This window comes from Patagioenas fasciata, chromosome 3 (assembly GCF_037038585.1).
Source record: "Patagioenas fasciata isolate bPatFas1 chromosome 3, bPatFas1.hap1, whole genome shotgun sequence".
NCBI lineage: Eukaryota > Metazoa > Chordata > Aves > Columbiformes > Columbidae > Patagioenas > Patagioenas fasciata.
Window position 1 is genome coordinate 29194962 of NC_092522.1, and position 24236 is coordinate 29219197.

At 40.6% G+C, this 24236-nt stretch overlaps 2 protein-coding genes across 9 annotated transcripts in view; one reads left to right on the forward strand and one right to left on the reverse strand.

The window, feature by feature from the left end:
• PACC1 (proton activated chloride channel 1) overlaps positions 1-24236 on the forward strand; it is a 91853-nt gene that overhangs the window by 47661 nt on the left and 19956 nt on the right. For 4 of the 8 annotated variants that reach the window (XM_071806004.1, XM_071806000.1, XM_071806002.1 and 1 more), the window contains 2 exons: positions 7637-7853; positions 9785-9875. Coding sequence is in view for 2 of the 8 variants with exons in the window: in XM_071806003.1 (XP_071662104.1) it covers positions 23803-23841 (39 nt within the window). In the remaining 6 variants the exon portion in view is untranslated. Of the gene's footprint in view, positions 1-7636; positions 7854-9784; positions 9876-22806; positions 22959-23753; positions 23842-24236 lie in introns of those variants that run through there. The other 4 variants (XM_065835567.2, XM_065835568.2, XM_071806003.1 and 1 more) reach the window with 4 other exon arrangements.
• On the reverse strand, positions 15021-20129 carry NENF (neudesin neurotrophic factor). The gene is made up of 4 exons (XM_065835347.2): positions 19920-20129; positions 18650-18710; positions 17354-17457; positions 15021-16703 (listed from the first exon to the last, which is right to left on the reverse strand). Exons 1-4 carry the CDS (start codon positions 20064-20066, stop codon positions 16527-16529), a joined length of 489 nt encoding a protein of 162 aa, XP_065691419.1. The 5' UTR covers positions 20067-20129; the 3' UTR covers positions 15021-16526.

A 24236-nucleotide genomic window follows, 5' to 3' on the forward strand; every position in this document is an offset into this window, starting at 1 on the left:
GTGGACATTTCTTTCTTTACCTTATCTTTTTTTTTTTTTCTTTTTTTTTGTTTGTTTGTTTGGGGTGAGTATCCTTATAACAGCACAGGTAAAAAAAATTGCAAGGAAGTGTGCAGTAAAGTGAAATATTTTAGCAGAGGGCACAGTACAAGACTTGAGCTTTATTCTGTGTTGGTTTTATATATATCACTAACAACTCTATTGCAGCTTGGTATGTTGTTTGGATTATGTGTGATGGATGTTCAATACATGTATGTGTTAAGAAGTGGACCAAATTTCTTTTCATACTGAGTATGTCAGTTTTTTCATTAGTAGCAGATCCTGGTAATTTTGGGTCATCATATCATCTTATCTGTTTTTACCCCATTGGCTGCATACAGTTTTCCCTGTAGAAGCTGGGAAATTTGCTCATAGCCCTTAGCTGTATCCCTGGCATCTCATCCTACATAGTTGTAGGTGAAGTCAGCAATTGCCTGCCTTCAGTTCTTCCCTAAATATGCAAGAATTATGCTATTCCTTACTCTCTTACCAGAACTTTTCCTACAGATCTTTCAAAGTTTTTAAGGGTTAAGAGCTTTAAAAAAATGAATTATTTAACATGCACTGTGACAAAGATTATTTTTACCAATAAATTATTTCTAATATTTCTAATACTTTGTCCAAAAGTTTATTCCTTTGTTTTTCTTCTATTTATTCACCCTGTCTTCAGATTTTTGAGTTTCTAAGCAATTCTGTGCTGATTTGTGTTTCCAAATAAGCCGTATTTTATATACAATAAATAGTTTAGATGTGACAGTAAAGATATGGATTTCTTTTAATAACAAAACCTGTAGATACTACAAATGTATATTAGTAAATTTAAAAATCTTTTTCTCCCTGCTCTTACATGAAGATCAAACAACTTAATACCAGGTTTTTCCACTGATTCTCTGGAGTTTTATATAAGTAATCACTGGCAATTCTATTTACTTTGCGGATAAAATAAGTAGTACAAATAGAGTTAAGGTTAGAGAAAATATTTGAATAAACGATAGTAGATTTGAAAAGTACATGTCTGCATTGCAAAACAATTAGAATGAAATTCTGGGCTGACGCAAAGCATTATAGCTCTGCAGAAGCTGATAGACCTGTACCAATTCACATGAATTGAGAATCAAAATAATGAAGTTAAGCTTCAGAGAAAAAGGGAGAAGTACAGGGGGGACTTGGAGTACACAGTGAGGCAGTCTGTAGGTTGCAGGGAAAATACGCAGCAGAGATGACAGGAGTGCTTCAGCCCCTGGAATATTTCTTTCTCTGAGTCTGTATATCTGGTCGTTGGCACATAAATGGTTTCTTACACACGCAAGAACATGGAATAGGTAAGAGCATCCCAGAGTCTGCCTTCCAGTTAGGTTTAAAAATATACTTCAGTGGTCCAGCCGCTGGATGTCTCTCTTGTTCTGCTCACAGGAATGAGGACTGGCCTTTCAGAGGGAAAAACCTGCCTCTCAGAAAGAGAAATGGGTCGGTGTGGAGAGCCAGCTGCCCAGTGCTGCCCAGCTGGCTGAGATGATGCGACACCAGCCACCACCAAATAGTGGAAATACATCAGGTACATTTTCTTTATTCCTGCCAGGGGCTTCTGCCTCAGGTCAGTTGAAGTTGGTTGTAAATTCAGCTCGACCAGAACAAGGTTTCCTTTTTCTGGAAAAGTCTGCACCTTCTATTTATTTTTAAATTCTGAAACAGCATTAAGAGATACACGTTCAGATCTTCCCATGAAATCTTTTTCTGGAAAAACAAACATTAAGAGAGACTTTTGGTTACCTGCGTGAGTCAAGGGCACAGGACCAGGTCCTTGTTTTGCTCAGCTTCACTGCTTAAGCATTGGAAATCTTTCTGCATGCACATTATCTGTGCAAACAGCTGTTGTTTGTTTGATGCATCAAAAATAAATGAATGCAGGAAAATGCTTAAGAAATCCTTTTGAGGTTCAGAACTTCAAGGTCTCTGACTTGTGTAGAATCAAAGAGTTTCATGCTGCTTCATAGCACATAGCTTTCAGTGATCTGAAATATGGGGAAGAACAGAGCAAAGCCTCAAGCAGTGATTTCAGAAGGACCTGTGAAGGTGAACACTGAGAATTTAGGGCTTCAGTGATTTAGGTAGAATAATACAGGAGTCTGGAGTTAAGGAGGAATGTAATAGAGATCTTTAGGTTTCAAAGTAATGTGATGACTAGATTATTTTTTTCCTATTCTTTGATTCTCTTTGCTATTTTCAGAGTTTCATCTCTGTTTTGTGTGATAGTATGTTTCCTTATATTCACACTATTTAATTCTTTAAGTTAAAACCAAGTTAGATACAAATTCATTCTGATATCTTCCAGAATTTTGTTTGATTTTTTTCTCTATCTCTCAGTACACATGAAAGAAGTTATAAAACTTTTTACTTTAGTGGTTGGCCAGTATTTTAGCTCCTCTAGTTTATTTCTGTCAAAAGTGTTGATACAAAGTGATATATTTTTGTGTACATTCTTTGCAATCAGAGTGAGATTAAATTGAGGTCTTGTTTCCCTGAATATAGCAGGAAAAAAGACAATAGGAAACAGCTCCTTTGGCAGTAACTCAAGCCTCTGTTTTCAGCAGCCCTGCATTCTGGGAAAACTCTTATTCCTTTTTCAGAATCATTCTACAAAGTGTTTCAGCGAGTTTGTTTGGTGTTTGTGTGTTTGTTTTGCTTTCTGTCTTTTGGTTGGTTGGGTTGGGTTTTTTTGCCTGCATATGTAATGTTTCCGACTGGGTCACTTAAACCACTTTGCTAAAATTATATACATACCTTTGTGTTTGCCTCCACGTGGCTCAGATTTTTTTTTATGTGCCTGTCTTGTGGCTGGTGCATGGGAGGTGATAGTTACTTGTCTTCATCTTCTGTTTGCCCACAGTGGTATTTCAAAACCATTTTCCTCTCTGGGACTACAAAGCAGTTTCATTCCACTCTGTTTCTTGTCCATTTTCTCTGTAGCCATTAAGGAAAACAGGCAGGGGAAATGCTTCCTGCTTCTCTGTAAAAAGTGGGTTTCTGAACCAATTGGTTACCATATTTTGAAATATGTTGTCATCAATTCTTTTGAGCTTCATTTCTTCTTAAAGGACCTAAACAGCATTTGTTTGTCCAAGAAGCTTTGCTCTCTCTTATCTCAGACAGTGAAATTTGAAGAATGTCAGAAGCGTTGTTTAACAGTCTAAACTAAGCCTTAAACAGAGGATGTGCTCATTGCCATGTTCTTAAAGTCTACGGCAGACAAACTACTGAGTATTTGAAGACCTTTACTCTTTCTGGATTTTAGCTTTTCCAGGTTTGTATTGGGAAAGACCTTTGCCTAATCCTGATTATGTATAAAAACAATAATCAGATGTGAGTATGTAGTGCAAGAGCCAGATTGTATAGTTGTTATCTTAGACTGGCATTGAAACCCCTGGAGAGTTACTTATTTTTATAAATTAGCATGCAATTAGAATTGGAGTTTTGCTTTGAGTTTTTTGGGGGGGTATTTGTTGGGTTTTTTTGGTGGTGTGTGTGTGTGTGGTTTTTTGTTTTGTTGTTTGGTTTTGTTTGGTTGTTGGTGGTGGCGTTTTGGTTTGGTTTTGTTTTCCCCAGCAAAATCCAGAATAAGCATCATCATAATCTATGGTTTCTTTCTATACCTTTCAGGTAGATTTAGTAATTGCTTCAGAGTTCATTAGTTATCCTCCACTGTATCTTGCAACAATATTTGTCTTAGTGTTGTCAGAAGTCCCTGTAGTGTCAATCTATTAAAACTCTGTGAAAGGAGACATGAAGGGAGAAGGATAATAATGTATGCAGATGACTGCTATGCAGAGCTCTGAAGTTCCAGTGTATTTTCAGTCAAAAGCAAATGGCTGTCTAATTCAAGAATTATGGAAGAAAAGTGGATCTGTAATTTTGATCGTAATTAGAGAGGTCCTTTTTGGTGCTTAATCCAAATAATGTAAATATGTAGGTTTCCGAGCACCATAGGAAACATCAAAGCTGCTGACGTAGGAGGTTATTGTGGTCCAGGGAAAGGAGAGGTGAAAATCAGCATTGCTCAGTTGGAGCCCTTTATTGATGCACAGTAGTTGAAAATTGGTTTATGACTTAAAGTTGCATAGAGACAAAGCAAACCAAAGAAACTGTTATGAAAGCATCCATCTAGGAGAACACCAGGGGAATAAAAATACAGTGAAAACAGAACTCTTTCTGAATTTAATTTAGTATTAAATTTAATAAAGTTTGCTAGTGGGGAGTTCCTGGAAAATGTGGACTGAAATGTGAGGCAAACCTTGATTGCTCTTTTAGCTGCCTTGACAGTATATTTACAGGAACTATTTTTTTTTTCATTACTTCTAAAGAAGCTTTCTAGAGAAAAATACCCACGCTTCATAGCCACCTTAAGAAGCATTTGCTATGGCTGTTTCCGAAGGAACAACTTAATAGTTTCATAAATATCAAAGTTAATAGGCTCCAAAATCAAAGAAAATTGCCTGTAGGTGATTTCTGGTTATACAGAAATAGCTACTCTCTGAACTGAAATTTTCTCTAAACTTTCTCCCTCAGCCTGGTACCTATTACTGCATTCTTTGCTGGCCTGTTCCTGCTTTCTTTAGCTGTTTTGAATCAACTGTGGGTAAAGCAATACTTAAATGAGTAAAACACCATCTAACAAATTACAGAAAATAAACGATATTAAGCATAACTTGTGACTATAAGGAGATCAGAAACAGTCTAATGGGGACACAGTTTTGGGGTTTTTTTTTGAAAATGCAACAGCTGTGCCACATCATCATAAAGCCATACTTATGGTTGGCTTTGAAGAAAATATTTCAAAAAGTGGCTTCCAGAAGGGAGTCTGAGAAAAATTATATTTTTCTTCCAGTGAGTTGATATTTGGTATGTGGTAGGAGCCGCTTCTCCTTTATTTTGTTGCCTTTTTTCTCTTGATTTTAATTTCAATGGTGTTAAGGTACCTAACATCCTTAACAATCCACTTTTACTAAAGATACAAAATCATTATTTTCTGCATAGGCTTGATGAAGTGTATAAGGCTTCTAATGGTCATACTTGGAGAAAACCAGTGCTTTTTCCTCCTTTCTGCCCTTAGAGGTGCAGGAAACCCCAGCTGCTGGCAAATTAACTTACATTGTGGCTTACTCTGCTTCTATTTAATATTTGTGTCCTACTTGGGGGGCTTATCACTATTAAACTGCTCATAGGATCAGGCTTATGAAAGGACATGCAAAGTATGGAAAGAGATGGTAGAAAATTGGGTCTTTCTGTCAGGATTTTGTAACAGGCTTTGAGTCCTGGTGGACTTTCTGCTGCTAGAGCCTTAAACCAGCCTAAATGAAGTAGAGCTGATTTTCTAGAAGGCAGCAGGAGACTGAAAGACGACTGAGCAGCGCTGGTTTAGGGTATGGGGACAGCCTGGGAAAGCTGCTGGTACCCTCCCCATCACAACTGAATTGCTTCCACCCAGAAAGGGCAGGTGAACTGGGATTTAGTTTGGGATATCTGGATCCCCAGTTGGCCCTGGCCCTACTCTTCTTTATTGTTCCTGGTTTGGGTAATTTCATTTCATGTGTAGACAGCTGTTCATCATGTTAGCTATTTGTATTTCACATTCCTCAAGTCTCCAAAATTCTTTGTCAGTGAGGAGGAAATATTCATAAAGTTTTTTATCCACTGGCAAATTTTAGAAAGCTGTTATCTGAGGTTTTACCTAGGAGCTTTTATAAAAACCTTTATTTTTGAAAGGTGATTCTAAAAGTACATTGTGAATAATAATATCCCTGAGAGACTGGTTCCTTCCAGAAGATGTTTGCCTCCTTAGAAAAGATGATGATATGTCCTAGTCTTGACTTAAGAGTGAGCTCTTAATTCCCTCAACTCCTGTTTTTGAGAAATCCAGCCTTGATGCTCTGTTGCAGAGTGTAGCGTGCAATAAGGAAAAACATTTTTCTCCTCAGGCAACAAGTAAGCCTCTCCCCCTTTCTCTCCATTCAACTGCAGTCGAACAAAAAGCATCACAGAAACTTAGAGGGAGAAATAGAATTTAACATATATTTCTTCTAATCACTTAAGTGCAATAGAAAGTAAAACTTAATCCTCAATAGTTCTCTCTTAAAAATGTGTGCATGTTCTTTCCCTGCTATGCTAGTCTGCAGTAGTGAGGCAGGAACCAACCATGCAGTCAGGCTGGCCCTGGTACTCTCTGACTCTGCCCTGCCCGTCGGCATCAAAATTTCTATTACCTCTCCCTCGCTTGATTCTGGGGATCCTTCTCTGCTCTGGTGCTCCTTCTCCCACCGATCACTCGCTCCTCCTCGTGTCACTCTTTCTTTTCTTGATTTTCTGACAGCTTTTCAGTTTGCTCCACATTGGCAGCACTGGACCTATTGTAGATTTTGTTCTGTCTGATTGGGGAGGCTGAAATGCTGCATCCCTTGGATTTTTCTGGACGTGGTGTAATTTGATTATCTAGAGCGTTAGTCATCGTTTGATTATTCTGACATTCTTGATGAAAAAATATGTACATTAAAATAATAATGTAATTACAGAATTTGCTCTTAGCATGAATATATTTCTTCTCAGTGACACTGAAATTATTTAGTACCTCCACTATTTATATATTATTTTGACAGATACGCAGCAGGCTATGAGTAATTTTAAGGTGGCAGTTTACTCCATGCAGCTTAAAAGCAAGGATTTTTCCCCCTCCACTTTTACTCCATCACATTTTATTATTAATGGACACATTTGAATTGTCAGCTTTCCCAAAGCCTTGGTGTATGGGCTGCAATGATCAGATTCATATAATTGCTTAACCATGTGGTTGCTGACTAGGAGTACTGAACACCCTCTTGTTCTTGTTTTATCTTTTCCCTAGCAGTTCTTTTTTTAAAATTCATCCTATTAGTTGAAACATAAGAATCCCAAGCCAAAATAGCCAGGAATGTGGAAATGTAGGCTTCCAAGAGCTGTGTGGGCTAGGAATAAACTTTTGCCTTTGTCTGGAGGTTGCGAAGACGGCTCAGCTGGCAGGTTAACAATGATTGTCATGAATATTAAATGATAGAACCAAAACAAAACTCCCAGAGAGACACTTATGCACAAATCTTAGATAGCAACACGACCAGCTCAGACAGCTGGCTCTCTGCAGACTTTATTGAAAGAAAACAGTGCTGAGGTATATTGGCATGATTTTTATAAACCGGAAAGCTGAATTGTGATGCACTGTCTGAAAGTCAGATGTCTTACTGATTTATAGCTTGAAGCAGAAATCTGTTTTCTGAAGCAGATACATAACAGGTAAATTATATCCATGCTGTTCTCCCTTGTATTAAGTGTTTAAGAATATTTTTGAGCTTTGTGCTAACTAGAAATGTGTACAAGGGGTAAGACTCACTGTTAACGTTCATACCAGCTCTCTGCTGTGCAGCTGTAGTCCAGCTTCTTCCTCTGAAGTTCCTGTAATCCCTTATTGGTTTTGTGTTTTGTTCTGTTTTGTTTTTCCTCTCTAAAAAGACCACATTGCATGGCACAGAATAATAAACTACAGTTGATTTTGTTTGTTTCTTGTGATTTGTCCCAGGCAGGGTAAGAGTTTGCTACTCACAGCTCCTCCTTCAGCTCCAGGGGTGTAAAGCGAGCTCCTGCTGCATGGAAACATTGCTCCAGCACATGCCAAAAAACATATATTAAAAAAAATCAAGAAGCTTGGATGTATTTGAAGCAACACCAACATAAATCTGGAATGATTCCATTAACAGCACTGCAGTCATGCACTGTTTCTAAAAAGGTATCTAAAGGTGAGACATTCTGTATGGCCTAGAGAGTAATCTTTGTTACACTTTATCAGTTTGGGTCAGATTCTTGCACGTTACTTCCTTTACTTTTATGGTTACATAAAATTATACCTACTTAGTATGTGGTTAAGTGATTTTTCATACACCAAAAGGAATGAGCAGAAATAACAGAGTAGGTTTTCTCAGATAACTGCATGTAGGCATGATCCATTTTGTGGTGTTATTCTGAATAGAAAAAGATAAAGCAAATCTAAACTATTTTTAGGTGTGATGAGTCAGTCTAAATGAGTTGATGGAAAAACTATCTAAATGAAAGGACAGTCCAGTTAGAGGAAGTTATGGAGAGCAGTACTTTTATATAAACAGTCTGCAGAATTCATTTGGCTTTCCAAACCTTGTCTGTAAATCAAGAAGTGCTTTTCAGTGGCTCGTGGAGACCTCTCTAGTCATATGTTGCTAATTGTCTTTGTTTCCAGTTTAACTGCTTTAAAAACAGAATACGTTTTTTGAAGTAGATTTTTAGAAATGTTTATGTAAATAATTGATGTGGTTATTCCAGTGATATTACGTGACTAGGAACAGTGTGTGCAATCAGAAACAGAAGTGGCCAGCAGGTTCCCAGCTGTGAAAAAAACACATTCGGTGAGATGATTTTTCAGCTAGTATCAGGACAACCCCTGATTTATTTCTGTTGTTGTTAAATCAAACAGCCTAGTGGAATGGGAGTGGGGTTTTTTTAAGGGCAACATAAACTAGATACGTTTGAAGGACTTAATTAGACTCCCTTATATTTGTGTTTGCACAGTACCATGAGGACTTCACACATACTCTCTGACAGGGCTTGCAATAATGTGAGCTACAGCGTTGTGGAATAATAGTTTGTAACTGTTTCCCTCTGTATTAAAGTTTCCCATAAATACATATACTTTGTGAAGCAGGTAACACCTAACATAATCATTCAGATAAAATCTTGCTCAAGATTCTACTTTTTTCCAAGCTTAAAAGATCCTTTAGGTATTCAGAGATGTTCTGGTTAATGTATCTTATTCTGCAAAGGCTACAAGCGGTTGCCTGGGGTTTAGGAAGCTACTTTCTTACTTCTTTGAAATAGCTGGTCTGTTTTATCATAAACTAGCCTAGTGGATGAATAGTTTACCTCTAGTTTCCAGCTGCACATTTTGAATGTATCATTAAAACCCTTGAAAATGTTGTGAAACACCTTTTATACAATGTCTTTAAGCAGCTGAGCCAGAAATACTGTTGGGGTCTTCATGGTTTCTACCAGTATTTCAACAAACAAATGACCAATGGACATACAGACAAACTCCAAGTGATGACAGATGTGGAGGAACATGGGTAAAATATACTCACTTCAGCTAAAAGACAAAGCACCACAAAGTGATACCTCTTTGGAATGAGGAAATTAAAGCTAGAGCTTCAGAAAGTAGCATCCTTGATATTACAGCCATCTTAGGGTCCCACCAGCTCGAATGTCCAACCAACATTACCTTCTTCAAATGGCTGAAAGATGCAAGAGCGATGAAATAGAAAGGGAATTCAAGGGAAGCATCAGCTCATTGAACAGCCAGGAAACCTAGCATTAAGTATCGCAAAATTGTAGTGAAGTTGAGAATTGCACCTTCATATCTGTGTCCCTGTTCACCTCTTCTGCAGCAAAACGCCAGCCTTCTTTCTTAAACTAGAATGAGCATCAAAGACAAAGTGAGAAAATTGGTAAGTTATGGGCTAAATAGCAGCAGCATCATTTTCTATGAATCCAGGTGCCTGCAAGGTACCAAAGCCAAAGGCATTGGTATTTTTGAAAAACGAGACAAAAGATGTCAAGCAAGGAGCCAGCAATCACAAACTGTTTAATTTGTGCTGATTTTCCCAGGACTGTATCCAAGGAGGATGTCACACTTTTCTGTTCTCAGGTTCAACCTTTTGTCTGACTGCATCAGCAAGTTTCACCTCTTCTGAAACTGTATGCTCCCCTGAGTTATTTATGAACTCCTGCTGCTTCTCGTAAGTAGAATTTCACTCACCTTACTTCTCTCTGCCTCAGATTGTTATATTCCATTGATATGCTGCTGCTTCACATATAAACCTTTCAGGCAGCCTGTTTTCTTCCAGCTCCAAAACTCAAAGGTGACCATTCAGAGAAATGGGAAGGAAGTTATTTACCCTTGGCAGCAGCAATTTAGGGACATAAGTAATATTTAATGTGTAAAATCCTAGAGGCTCAACACATACTCAAACATGCGTTCTTAAAATCCTTTCAAGTTCACTGAAATTGCTAGGTTGGTCTTTTGCACACCGAGAGCTTTTCAGATATCCCTACAAGCTGCCATCATCGTTTCATTTCTGCCTACCATGTTGTTGAGTCAGAGATCAAAACTGTAGGGCATTACTTCTGACCAGTTTAAGAAACACAGGGAATAGAAGATGGTTTAGAAATACTGTAAGACTTGCCTTGGTCTAAATTGCTAGATCTGTCTGTTGTGTATCTCAGACATACGTGTATGTTTGTCTTTCTGTAACATGAAAAATACTTCACAAATGTCTTGAGAGTCCTGCTGTACTGTTCTTTAAAAGTATCGCATAACCATTTTAAGGTGCAGAGCATGGATTCACAAAAAATACAGTGATATTTTTGAGACACTTCCAAGCATAATGTAGGACGCAGACATGTTACCTTGGAATATAATCTCAATTTAAACATGTAATCCTTTCAATTAACACTTTTGCCATAAGTATACTCGGGTCTGATGCACAGCTGCACAGTTCTGCAGTTCAGAATTAACACTTTGCTTTTCATGGAGCAATACTGATTGTTTTCAAAGAAATTATGTTTTTAGGAGCTTTGCTCAAACATCATAAATAATGAAGGGTTAAATGTAATGAATAAGTTTGAGTTACCTGGCCTTTATGTGTGATTATTACCAAAACAGCGCTGCAATGTAAAAGATTGCGTAGCTGCAGCCTCCAAAGAGAAAGGGTAGCCTCCTTACATTCTCCTGATCTACCACCACTATTTTGAACAAATTATCAGTTTAATCTATAAAGTTATCCTCCAGGCAGTTAATTGCTTGGTAACTAAACTCTGCGTATCCAACACAACTGGTTTTAGTATCTCTGCAAAGCAGCAGAGAATTAGGCACAGGGAAGTTTTCACTTCAATAGTCATCTAACTCTACCTGTTCAAGTGCCAGAAAAGAAAATTCCCTTTCCTCTACTGGCTGAAACAAGTGCTGTCTAAAAGGGGTTTTGTTCATTCAAAGGAAGGGTGCAAGGCTTTAAGTTCGGCTCTATTCAAACATTCCTACAAGTTTACACCTGTTTGGATTCAGGTGACGTGTTTGACTCTCTGTTATCAGTCTACTGTCTGTGTTTTCATTATCTCTAAGGCTCAAGTACATATGCCAAGAAATGGACCTAAATTGTCACAATGCGAGGGTTAGATCCAAGTCTCTGCTCTATCTGCTGCCTTTGCACAATATGAGAAAACTTTCAGCAAAATCTGAAAGTTAAAATGTAGACATTGGGACATGAATTTATTTTTCAGAGAGGTTTCTTTAAGTTGAGGGAAAATGGTCATATTTTGGATTTTCTTGGATGGCTTGAACTCAGATTCTTCTAAACTTTTCACTTCTCAGAATGACAATATCTCACATCAGAAGGATAAAGTCTCATGTCAAGAAGTCCTGTAAAACATGGTAATCTGAACATCTGTTAACAGTGCAGAATTTTTAACACATACAAATAACCTATGGCAAACAGTAATATGAATTGTTTATTCCAGAATACTTCCTATAGCTTTGCAGTTCATCCAGGTGCACAAGCTCTTTTTTTTCACAGAACATTAATCTCCATTTCTATCCATTATTTTGGAGTTCTTGTCAACAGATAACCCAAACCAAGGAGATCTAAGCATAAGTTTTGTAAACAAGTAAATTAGGACTCATGCCTTCTCTTGAACAGGAAGAAGAAAATCTAAAACAGAAGGTATATGTAAAGACCAACAGATGTGTAAGGGTACAAGTTTACCTTGTTATCATTGACCATATTTGACAGAGCAAACATAGGAAACAGTCTGTTATCACACCTGCATATACTGCTCTGGCAAATCTCCCTTACCAGTATACATTGTCCCAATGGCACACGAAGATACATTCTCATTTCCCACCTATTCTGTTATGCCTATGCTGCTAGAGTGCTCCTAGCAGTGATTGGATAGATATTATAGCTATTATGTGTGTAACTGTCTACCTAAATCCAGTATTCACAGATAGGGCTCCGAGTTATTACAGATCTAAAAGCTAAGAGCTTTTATTTTGTTGTTTTAGTCAAAGCATTCACAGACAAGGACTGATTTTTCTTTGAAACAGCCATTCTGTATACCATGTAAATAGCTTTCAGGTTATACATTCACGTGTGTTTTACTTTATCTGAATATTACTCATGGTGCATGGGTTTGTGATAAGTTGCTTGTAAGCTTGTATATTGTTTCCTGTATGGACAGGAAAACATTAAGCAAAAGCCTAAATGGATGATGGATAACAAAATGTATGATTGTCATCACATCAGTTCTGAGCATTTCAAGATATCCCTGAGAATTTACAGTGTTCATCTGAAATTATGCAAATATTAATCAGAGCTACTTAGCACATCTTACTGATGTGCAGCTGAATCCTACTGAATGGCAGATTTTTCACTCACAAAAGTACCCAGAGGTTTTTTTATTCTTTTTCCTTTCAGTTTAACCAGATCAGCTGAAAACTTAGTGTTTGATTTCCTATATGAAACTTTTCACATCTCTTCCGTGTTCTCTTGAGCACAGGCAAATTACATTGAACATATTTCAGATATCTGTAAAACACAAAAAATACATTTGTAAAAGTCAGATAAACCTTTTTTTTTCCCCTTGTTTTCTCTCCTGCACCATCAGGTGAGTTCTACATGTTCTTGGGAGTCTTACAAGGAAAAAACTGCAGCAATTAAGTGCCTTTCCAAGCTATCACTCTTGAAAATGTAGCCCGATAGTAGTTTTGAACCAAAAGTTAAAGGAGGTGATTTACAAACTGTGCTGAGGCTTCTCGCATTCCAAAGCACTGTACTTAACAGATAAGCATCCTCTTTTAATTTTTACTGAAATGTGAAAGTCTGACAGGTCTGACAAGTGCAGTCTGAAACATGACCCTACACTGATTCCCATGTTATGATGAATTCACAGCTGCTATCATCAGAACACAGAGAGTATTAGCCCAGGCTGCAGTTTTCCAAGGCCTTTGCTGGGTAAGAAAACTAAACCAGAAACTGATTCACTTAAATCAATGAAACCTTCATATTCTGTCAAAGGGCCACAAAAAGCCTGGTGTCCGTATACTCATTACAGTTAGGAAAGAAATCACTTTGTCTAATCCCAAATTCTTGGAAAAAAATCTTAGCTTTCATTCTGGCAGGTGGCCTTGTTTAGATTAGGATGCAATGACTAATAACTAACAGCTGCTAACACACCTTACACTTTCATAGTAGGATTTTACTTAACTACACTCTCTACAACTGTAAAAATAAAGATAACACTTTGTTCTGCATTTTGTAACCCCTTTACTGAATTCTGGTTGCTTATATTATTAGTCCTTTTGCTTCAGTTGTTAATCAGGTAAGTCCTTCTTAAAGCACAGATGACAGAATCTATCCTGTCACAAAATTATTCAAATGTATTAGGATTGAAGTGAAGGACTATTGAAAGAAGTGCCAGGTGGGAAACAGCAAGTCAGGTTATGCATCCTTTAAGCAATGAACACACCTGATAATTCTTAACATTCTGAAGAGTAAACTATTGTTAAATACTAAAGGTAGCGTTCATTAAAAGCTCAACCATTCAAACACCCATTTTAAATTAGCAAGATACACATTAGAAGCAGCACATCAAAAATAATGACATTTGCTATGTTATCTGGAAGCAGCAAGTAAATTGAAAAGAAATTCTTCACCCTTTAAAGGAGGTGTGTAGTAGTAGGACAACTACAATGGAGCTTTATACAGCTTGCTTGTTTTGAGTGCAGTTTATAGACAGCCAGGGCACCTGTTTTACTAGAATAATATGGAGGTCGAGGGAATGCAGCTGACTGAAAAAAAACAAGGATAACATACAACTTTCTTGTTTTGAGTGCAACAAATAGATAGTGAGGACACTTGTTGTACTGGAACAATACAGAGGTTAGCAAAATGCAATGTATCAAACAAAACAACCGTAGCAAACAGTTTGCTTTTAAGTAAAATAAATTTTAGGCTACTGGCAAGTAACAACCTTAGACATAAAACAGTGTCATTAAATTAATAGTAAAAGAAATACTGTGGTATTCTGAATTAATTTTTTAAAAGTAGTGAGTGAAAACTTGTTAAGGATATATACCCACTTAAAGCCTTATTATCATAACACTGATCTGTTGAGTGGGAACCTCAAGTGAAATAGCCTAGGAAGTTATTAAATGTCAGTCCTTCAGTTCCCTAACTGAAATAAAACCAGAAACATTATTCATTGTACAATGCACTCAGGTGTGATAATCTTGTCTTCATTAACAGAAAGGAAGGACAAAAGCATTTCCCTCTGTTCACAGACATGAGTGAGGGTGGGTTGGATTCACAAGGATCTCACACTACATGCGTGGGGTTTATATCACCATTTCTCATGCCAACAGGAGGGTTTCTTCACTGAAACACACCTGAAATATAGTATGAGCTATCTGCTTCAAGGTCAGCAAAGGTGACTTTCATAGTGTGAATAGGAAAAGCAGGGAAAGAACAGTTAATGCTAAGCCACATGGTGATGAGCTGTACTCCAGCTACAACATCACTGAAATGCAGCTGGATACCCTGATCCCACGTGAAGCCAAGGCTATTTCAGTAACCACAGTGGCACAGTTACTCAAGCTGCCCCATCAGGAAGCACACAAGGAAGGGAAGGGGAAAAACCAGCAAGCATTGGAAAATGATTTGTGGAATGCTGGCAGAACAACCACCATCATTACCTCCAAACCCACTTGCATCCCCATAAAGATGGCAGGTATACACCCACACCTGTGGGCAGGCATCAGCAAGGTCTTGGTTATCTACTCGAAAGGTCAGCAGTAATAATAATAAAACAAAAATAATTCTCTGACACAATTATATTTTCTTAGATGCAAAATTTTTTATTGCATCCCAGAGCACCATCCAACAGCAAGGGGGGCCTATGGAGTCCCTCCTGCAAATTAAGTGGACTAATGGTAAGACACAAAACAAGTTTAGAGTAAAATCTGTAACATTGTGAAAGAAAGGATAAATAAACAGCTTTTCTAGTTATTCAACTGACAGGCAGCTGTCCTCTGCAAACCATGAAGTGGAGAATCATCTGATAAAATCTTTCCTTCAAAGAAAATGGCCCAAACGCTAAAGAAACAGAACAAAATATAGAACTGTATTTTTATTATATTATTAATATAAAATTGGGAGCAGCTGCTCAGTTTTTGCATCTCAGTTGAACCTGTCACAGTGGCAGATAAATCCACATACATCACAATTTACATTCTACTTAGGTTAGTGAAAGTTAGTGGTTAGCAGCAATTTATATAGCACATGCATTTATGGTCCTCTGGTTGCTGAAAGACTGGAAGAGAAACCAAGTAAGGGGGTCTGCTCTCACCCTACACGATCTACAGTTTTATATTAGGTTAAAAGGAAAAGAAACATATGAATGCATACTTCATTGCAACAGTAATGATCAAGCTAGAGTAAGAACAACTAACAGGAATTAAAAATGAGAGCTGAAATTGTCAATATAAAGATGCTAACAATATCCACAGGATACTGAACTACTATAATAAAATTGTTCTGTAAGAATATGTGGTAAATAGTGGGCTATCATTTCCCTTTTTTTGTCAGTGAGAGTGGAAGAAGCTAGAAGGAAACCGTCATAATCTAATATAGATAACATATTTGATAATTATTTTTAAAAATTGAAGTGTTGTTTATTCAACACTAACATAATAGTCTTATTTATAATGTCACAGTAGTTCTCATGGGGAAAAAAAATATTTACTTTTCTTGGTTTACAGTTGTAGGCTTTGCATAAATATTCCACAGGAACTGCATTTTAGGAGACTGATTTTATATGCAGTATTCGCAAACCTATCCAATATTAAATCCCATAATGCTTTTTAAAATTTAAGCATCTATTACACCTGTTTGTACATGTGGTATCTACAGTCACTTAAAGCACAGAGAACTGATGTCAGCTCATCCAGACAGTACATTCACACTTCTCCAAGGAGTGGGAAACAACTTGGGATTTACGAAAAGACCAGTAATGTTTCAACTATTAAAAACTTCCCTTTCCAAGGAATGTAATTTTACATTACACGTTTGTAAACAGAAAAATCCAGGCAGAAAGAACTTCCATATGAAATAACTCCCATAATTCAAAGCGAACAGCCCAAGTGTATGACACTAAAACAGATCTGTTTGTTTCTTGGAATAATGCTATGTAAACTATGTGTGTACACATATATATTTTCTAAACAGAAAACTGACTCATGATAGCAAATTGTTGTTATGAACTCTAGAAAATCAGGGAATTGATCTAATATTGTATTGTGCCTCTCCCCAGGCATTGTCTGGGTACACAAATGTTCCTCAAAACTCATCTTTAATGTTGAAATGTGGCTGATCTTCAGGTTTAAAGTCTAGATTGGGGCTGCCATCCTCATTCAGAATTCGTCGAGAAGTATAGCCAACAATTGGATATTTGGCCTTATAAACATTATTGAAGATATCATCCAGGGACTTCAGTTCCTCTTCTGTGAGTCCTGTCTGAACGAAATATGGAAATTAAAGTCCTGTTTCAAAGAAACAAAAGTAGAGATTTTTACATGCATTTTTCTTTTTTATTGATTACTATAAACCTTACGGTCAGTTTTCAGGCTTACTTTGCAGAGCACGATTAACAAAATTTATACTATAACCTGTAACTTTATTCTTTTTATTTAAATTCTGCCTGGATGAAACTTTAGTATACTGAGGTCAAACAAACCGTTAATCTCCATTTTCCCTGTGTAAGTACATCACACCTCAAACAAGCCACAAGCCACTGCCAGAAGCAGCATCCACTGCCATGACAGTGACATCAGCTAAACTAAATCCATTAACAAAGTGATTTACTCCCTTTGGAAGCATCTTTTTAAACAGCAGGTAATTTCCCCTTTACATGCTTACATAAATTGTATTCGTTCCACAGATTAACAACTTTCCTCTCCAAAACTGCTAGCACTACAGCTTTCATGTGCAGTAAATACATAGCCATTTCAGGTGTTTAAACAATATTAATGCATTTTGGTTTTAAATTAAAAGACATGAACCAACTTAAATAAACTAATTCAAATTCATTGACTATTATAATTCATAATCTCGCAAAAGAATAAAACTTTGCAAGATGAAACTAAACTAATAGTCTGGTTTCTTACTATGTCATGAGTAAGATCTGCTGGATCCAGAGACATCTTTGCAACTCCTCTTGTTGAGTCTTTTCCAACCAAAGCATTGTATGGGGCTCCTTTTCCATAAAATTCTGTCAGATTAAAAAAAACCACAGATAATCCACTGATGATCTGACAAGGTACAGGATATCTTCAGCCTCTGCTTTTCATCAGCCTCATACACTTGACAGTGAACTGAAAGGAACAACTCAAGCCTACGGCTCTTTTTTCCAAAATTGACTTTTGATTTGTTACTTCTTGATAATATGTCCCGGTCCTTAAAAAACAAGGGGTGGAGTTGTACCATACAACTGCTGAACTCCTATACTGCAATTTTAAAAATTACTGATTTTTTAGGGACCTGTGCTTTACATTCTCCAGAATTTACAGTGGCAAGCCTAGTCTCATTTAGGATTTGAAGATTAGCCAGCATGTATGTCCAGACAAGCTGCATTAACAAGTGTAGTACAAAAAAAGCAGCAAGCCATTAGTTTACCTATTATGACATTAAGGTGAGTGACCACAACCCCCTTGGTCCCTTCAAGCATTTTACAGAAAGTGTGCTACCTTTCCCAATTTCCATTAGAAAAAAAAGTAAAATCCCAAGATACAATTCATAAAGATTATTCCAGCTAGCTCACAGTTAAAAGCATTACTGTCTTTTCATCATTAGAACTGTAAATTGGATTGTGCAACAGAAATTCAAATGAAAACATCTGTATTTCTTAGGGAAGGCACAAATAGCAAATACAGCAATAAATGGTTTAGGTGTAAGAAAACTTTAAAGAAAAAAATTACTCATTCTTCCTCTCCCCTTCAAAATGACAGTCAACTCTTCAAACTCTTCCAGGCCACTGGACAGCACAGGTAGGCAACCACCAGCACAAGAGGAGGTATGAAGGTGTGGCAATGGATGTGGTACATCCAAGTTGGCTTTGATCCAGTCAGTTCGTGGACCCAGTGCAGTAAAATGCTGTAGCACCAGCTTCTGTGTGGCCTGACCCCACATCTGGGGAGGAGTCAGGGGCCTGGGCAGGTGGCTTCAGCATTTCTGTGGTCAATGGCCAAGCTAACTGGGCTATGCTGTCTGTCCACGTGTACTGTAATCTCAAACCAGTGTAGGTTCCAGAAAAAACCTTAGTGGGGAAGGTGTCAGAGGAGGAAAAGCATATTATTTTTGTTGCAATTGAACTGCAGGCTTCTTATACATTGGGAATATTTAAAAACAAATGACTGAATAATAGCATGAAAAATAAGCAGACAGCAGAGAAGAAGCAAACTTACCTTTTCCAGAAGTGACATCAAATACTACTCCCTTCACTGCCAGGTAAATGGGCTGTCCCTCCTGGAAAAGAAGCCATCACTATATCCTCAGCACTTACGTGTAGGGAAAAGGCAATTAGTTTTAACTATGAAATCCATAAGCACTTCGGACACAAAGAAGATAATTAAATTCTCTGTCCTACGTTTTCTTGTTTGTGTGCGTATACAAGCACATATGTTATCTCTCAAAAATTCTTGCTTGTGCTTTAAACTGTCCCTGAGATTTTTTTTGGAGGATTTAAGCATATGGATTGAGAGAATCTTTTTAATGTACATGTTACAATCGTAGAAGACATGCCCCTCTTGCAAGTCACCTTTTGTCTGTACGCTGCTTGACGATGATCAATTGCATCTTTCTGTTCCTAATGCAGATAGAAGGGTATATGCCAACAGCATTCTTTGTTCCATTAACAGAACAACACATAAATAAATGCCCATAAATATGATCTGCTGCTGTTTTACTTAATAAGCCAGTGCTTCTGCTGTGTCTTTTATGCATAAGATGTATTTTTAGTCAGATGCTGGTTAGTTTCTTGAAAGAGCAGGCCCTGAAAAGGTCAGCCAACAAGTTTTTTCAAAAGACATACTGTGTATCAATACAGGATTTTATGGTTTTGAATGTGAAGTTCTGCTGAGATTTCTGTGTCACAGAAAGCTACAGGTTCTTTAAGCTGAAATTTCTTTGTTACTTCTATAATCTTGGCGGGGGGAAGGGTGGAAAGGGTCTAAATCCATGGTTAAATGAATTATTAAGAGAAAACTACTTTGGCTTCAGTTTACGGTAATCTGAAATTCACTGCCATGAGTACCTTGTCAAATAGGCAACAAATAAAATAGAAACGTGCTATCTAATTGTCAGCGTATGACTTCAGCAGACCGAAATCCGCAGCTGCCAGGAGTACAAATGCACAGCAGGCTAGCAAAGCATAAATGCCAGCAAACTTCTCACAAATGCCTAAAAGGCGAGCTATCCCATAATTACCGGGAGGGAGGGAACAGCACACAGCAGCAGAGCTCGAGAAACCCTAATTTTAAGGTGGTTTCAGGGCACCGAGCTGCAGGGACGGTAGCAACGCACGGCCTCCCTCGCTGGCCAGCAGGAGAGAGCGCCGCCGAGCGCCTCCCGGGCCGCCTGCCCCGGCTCGGCCCGGCCCCGGGTCTTTAAACAAAAGGCCGGGGAGGCTCGGAGGCCCGAGGCTCCGCCGCGGCTCGGCCTCCAGCCCGCCCCTACCTGCTGCCCGTCGTATCTGGCCAGCTCGGGCTCGGTGAAGAGCCGCACGGGAGCCTCAGCCGGTGGCTTGAAGCGCAGCTCCCGCTGGGCCGCGACCGACACCACCAGCAGAGCGGCCAGCAGCAGCCGCGCCGCCCCACCCGCCATGCCGCGGGGGACGGACGGCGGGACGGATGCGGGACGGCGGGCCCGACCCCGCCTCCAGCCCCCGATGGCAGCAACCGTGGGACTCGCTCGTTCCCCCGCCCTGGGCCAGCGGCCGGGAGCGGGTTCCTGCCTCAGCGCCTTGGTGGTTGGGGTAACTACAAGTACGTGGGAAGAGTTTAAACCAAGGCGTACGTGGGTGGAAATTCAGTAACAACTCGTAAAGTGCCCGGCGCTACGGGGAGGAATCGTTGGAGGCTGCGAGCTTCAGCGGGGGCTCCCTGCCGTGCGGGTTGCGAAGCCGGCACCGGAACAGGCGGCTACTAATAAAAGATCTCTCCATTTCCATCCTTCTTCCCCTCTGAAGTTTCTCTGCTTGCTGTTTTAAATGGTTATTCACAAAATCAGCACAGGTAGGGCAGGCTTTGTTTTTTATGACTTAAAAAAAATCCAACCAAACAAAAAACCAAAACCAACCAAACAAAAATCACTCACACACAAAACCCAACAACCAAACCAAACAACAACAACAAAAAACCACCACAGCAAACTGACATTTTCATTATTTTCAAATGATGAGATTTCCCCATGCTACACTTACATTCTGGGGTGGCGGAAAAATAAGCAGATTGATGTTTGTAATTCTATATAGAATTAAAATTAGAAAGTTTATAATTTAGATACTATACCTTGCACCTCTGTAGTGCTGGCAAGCGAGGACTTGGTGGATGCAAAACTTGGGATGTTTGGTGCTGGAGCACACAGTCTTCCCACCTACCGCACTGTAATTCAAATATCTGGTATCTCCACTCGTACAGTCTGTTGTGAAAACTGAACAGGTCAGAGAAGGATCTGGATAGGAGATAGCAGATAAAGATGGGTTTGATCTTTGGTTTAAGGATTGTTTATAAACTCTTCTTGCATAAAGTGAGTCCAGCTCAGAGAACACCTGTTCCATGTTGCCTGCGTTCACACTTTTCCACAGGCTGCCCAAAGGCAGTTCTGTGCATTGGTGTAAGCAGAGCTGGGGCAGCACATAGAAAGCAACATCGCCATGGCTCTCTTCTGGATGACAAAAGCAGTACAAGGGAGCAAGGGCATATCACCACAGTATGGGGGTGATCAATATGCCACATGCCTGTGTGAGGAGCTGGGACAAGACTGCAGAGCCACAGCATGGGGACAGTGAGCTGCTGTGGCCACGGGCTGCTAGCCAGTGAGGCAAGCTGAGCGCAGGTCCTGCTGGGGTGGAGGTTTACAAGGTCGTTACTGTGATTCGCCTTGGTTTGCCTATGCAGCCTAAACAATAGCCTGGCTTCAGAACAGGGCTGCCATCCTGGCTGCCCATCATGTCTGTTTGCTGGCTGCACACGCCACAAGACAGACATGAAATGTCAAGCAGAAAACAGACCTTAAGTAAGGCTTTGGACAAAGCAGCTCCTGAATGCTCCTGTTAAGCCAAGAACGAGTTGTGGCATTTGACTGGTTGCTCTGCCAGCAAATACTCTGCATGGCTTGCCGCAGAGACCTGTGCTGCCAGGAAACATGCAAAGTCTAATTTGTCAGTTTGGTTCAAGTCACGTTATAGATTTACCTTTTATTCTAAAATAATTGTTTATTAGCATTTCCCCAGGGGAGGACAGCAAGTGCTGAATACTAGCCAATATCTGTCTGAAGTGTTACTGATTTGGGGGTGAGTTAGAGCCTGCCTTTGAACCACAGACATCTGAAAAATGAATAGCAAGAACTAAAATATTTTCTTTCTGGAAAGAGAAGCTGTGTACTAGGATTGTTGTTGTCAAAGGACTTGAAACCTTGGTTATTAACTTATTAGGTGTGGGTCTTAGCCACAGGGAAATGACCCACTGGAGCAGGGGCTCCACTACAGCATTGTGTCTCAATGTGTGTGCGTTTTCTTGATGATGAAACATTAACAATTACTTCCATGCTGGGGAAGAAAAATAGCTGTGTAGGTATTTGTGGAGGGATAACTCATGAGTCAGCTCTTAAGAGGTTTTGGCTTTTATCTTCCTGGAGCACCGTGTTGCTGCTCCTCTGGCACAGTGCGGGTGTGTCTGCACAGGAGCCCCGCAGAAGTTCTGTCTGATCGCCAAGCGAGTCTGTTGTTTTGGTGTTCTGCTAGCAGCAAAAAAAACCCAAAACCAATTAAAAATAAAAAGGAATAATATTTTGTCCATCTTGGGGAGAACCGGCAAAATTGATTTAAATTGTTTTTCCACTCTAGTTCAGTCTCACTTAGGAGACTTTGTGGTGTAGAAAAGACTCATTTCCCTGTCACTAGACTTCTGTGTTTACTGTGAAACGTTCCTATAAACCTTACAGAAAAATCCGCTTACACATGCAACGGGCAACCGTACAGCATGGGACGGCTTTATGCTGCCTGGAGCAAGAGCTGGGCAGAAATCGCCAAGCGAGCTCTGGAAGCTGACACAAGACCGGACTCCTCGGTGGCGTGGCACGCCTTGTAGCATCTGGTGAGTTTGAAAGCTCCGTCCCCTCCAGCCTGGACGCGGAAAGCGAGGGCGGTTCTCCCCGGAGCGGCTGCCGGTGCTCCCTACCCGCCGAGGGCGCCGCGCCGCCCTGCGCCCGCCTCAGCCGCGCGGCCCTTCCCACAGCTCGGCACCAACGGTCGACCGGCGGCCGTTACAGCGCCTCGCGCCGGACTACGCCTCCCAGCAGCCCCCGCGCCGCTGTGGCGGGGCCGGGGCGAGAGGCGGCCGGGGGGTCCCGGCGCCTGCGTGTCTGTGCCCGGGCAGGGCGGCTGCGCTCGGCCACGGGGGCGCTGTCCCGTGCGGTGGGGCTGGGCCGGTCCCGTTCCCCGCCGCACCGCTCGATGCCATGCTGAGACCAGAGGTGTCCGCATCCTACCAGGAGGTACGGGAGGGAACGACAGGGCTGGGCTGGTGGGCGGCGGGCCCCAGCTCGCCGGGAGGGACCGGGCCAGCACCCCGGGCGGCGCTGCCTGTGCCGAGGCTGGCCGAGGGGGTATCCTCAGCACTGCTGCCCTGAGCGCAGCTCGGCTCCGGTGTGTGGCTCTGCGGCTCGGCAGCTCTGGCGGAGCGGGGCGCCTGCCGCAGCTTCACTGGTTCCTGCTGGCTCGTCGGCATCTGCTGCAGCGCGGCCGAGCCCGCTGGGTCTGGCCGTGAGGTGCTGCCCGCCGCACCGCCGGTAACCGCGCTGTCTGGTTGTAGCTGCGCTCGCCAGAAACGGGTGTTTCGGGTGCGCTTAATTTCATCTTTTACCTTTATAAAAGGTTAATGTAGCTGGCAGCAGTATTTTTAAGTGTATGAGCTAGGCACAGCTGGCCGGTGAGCTCGTTCGTGACAAGCGGACTGCGGTACCGGAGCACTGACATCGGAAACCGGAGGCCCCGTTCTCGCCCGGCCCGGAGCCCGAGGCGGCGCTTGGTTTGCATATCGATGTGTGGGCTTCGACAACCGCAATTCCTTGCTCGTTCATGTGTCTCGTACTAGAGACAGAAGCTGTTTGCGCCAAGTTCGGCAGTGGTGGAGACTCGCTGCAGGTCGCTTCTGTTTGTGTCTTGCCGGTGAAAGGAGTGCAGATGTTCGCCTTCCTCTGCATGTGATGGGTAGTTTAGGGCTCTGTTTTAATACGTTCTGATTTAGTTTAGTATTGTCTGTTTAGTTTCAGCTTCTGGTTTCTTTTTAGGATAGAAGGCATTGGAAGGTGAACAATCAGTGGACCAGAAAAGGCCTGTATGGACAAGTTCTCCCTTTATTTAAGAGGATTTTATCCGGTAGGAAGGTTTTATCCCATGATTATCAGGATGAAATGAACTCCTGTAAGAGCTTGTGTTTAGTGGAGGTACTTGAGAGACTTAATGAAGTTGCATTGATAACTGAAGTGTGGCCTGGACTATGCATGTTACATTTCTGCCTTGTGTATCAGCCACCACTGACACTGCTCCATGTATTTCAGATTGTCTCAGACTCTGTTGTGCAAGTCTAGATGGTGTGTAGGTGCAGCAGCTGCCATTCCTTCCCTTCTCCAGCACCTGGGTCAGTCTGTGATGCTCCTGCTCCTAGCAGGGACGCTGAAATGTCTGTAGCTGCCTTTTCTGAGCTTCCATTTGTCCAGTGCTTTTCTGTGTACAGGACTGAAAAGGAACTGTGGGGTCATGAGCGGGCTCCT

Excerpts from the sequence above, each read along its gene's own strand:
- NENF (XM_065835347.2), bottom strand. The coding sequence starts at position 20,066 with ATGGCGGGTGGGGCGGCGCGGCTGCTGCTGGCCGCTCTGCTGGTGGTG. Across the intron at positions 18,711-19,919 it reads CCAGATACGACGGGCAGCAG|GAGGGACAGCCCATTTACCT; the intron begins GTAGGGGCGGGC and ends CTTCTTTTCCAG. Across the intron at positions 17,458-18,649 it reads TGATGTCACTTCTGGAAAAG|AATTTTATGGAAAAGGAGCC; the intron begins GTAAGTTTGCTT and ends TTAATCTGACAG.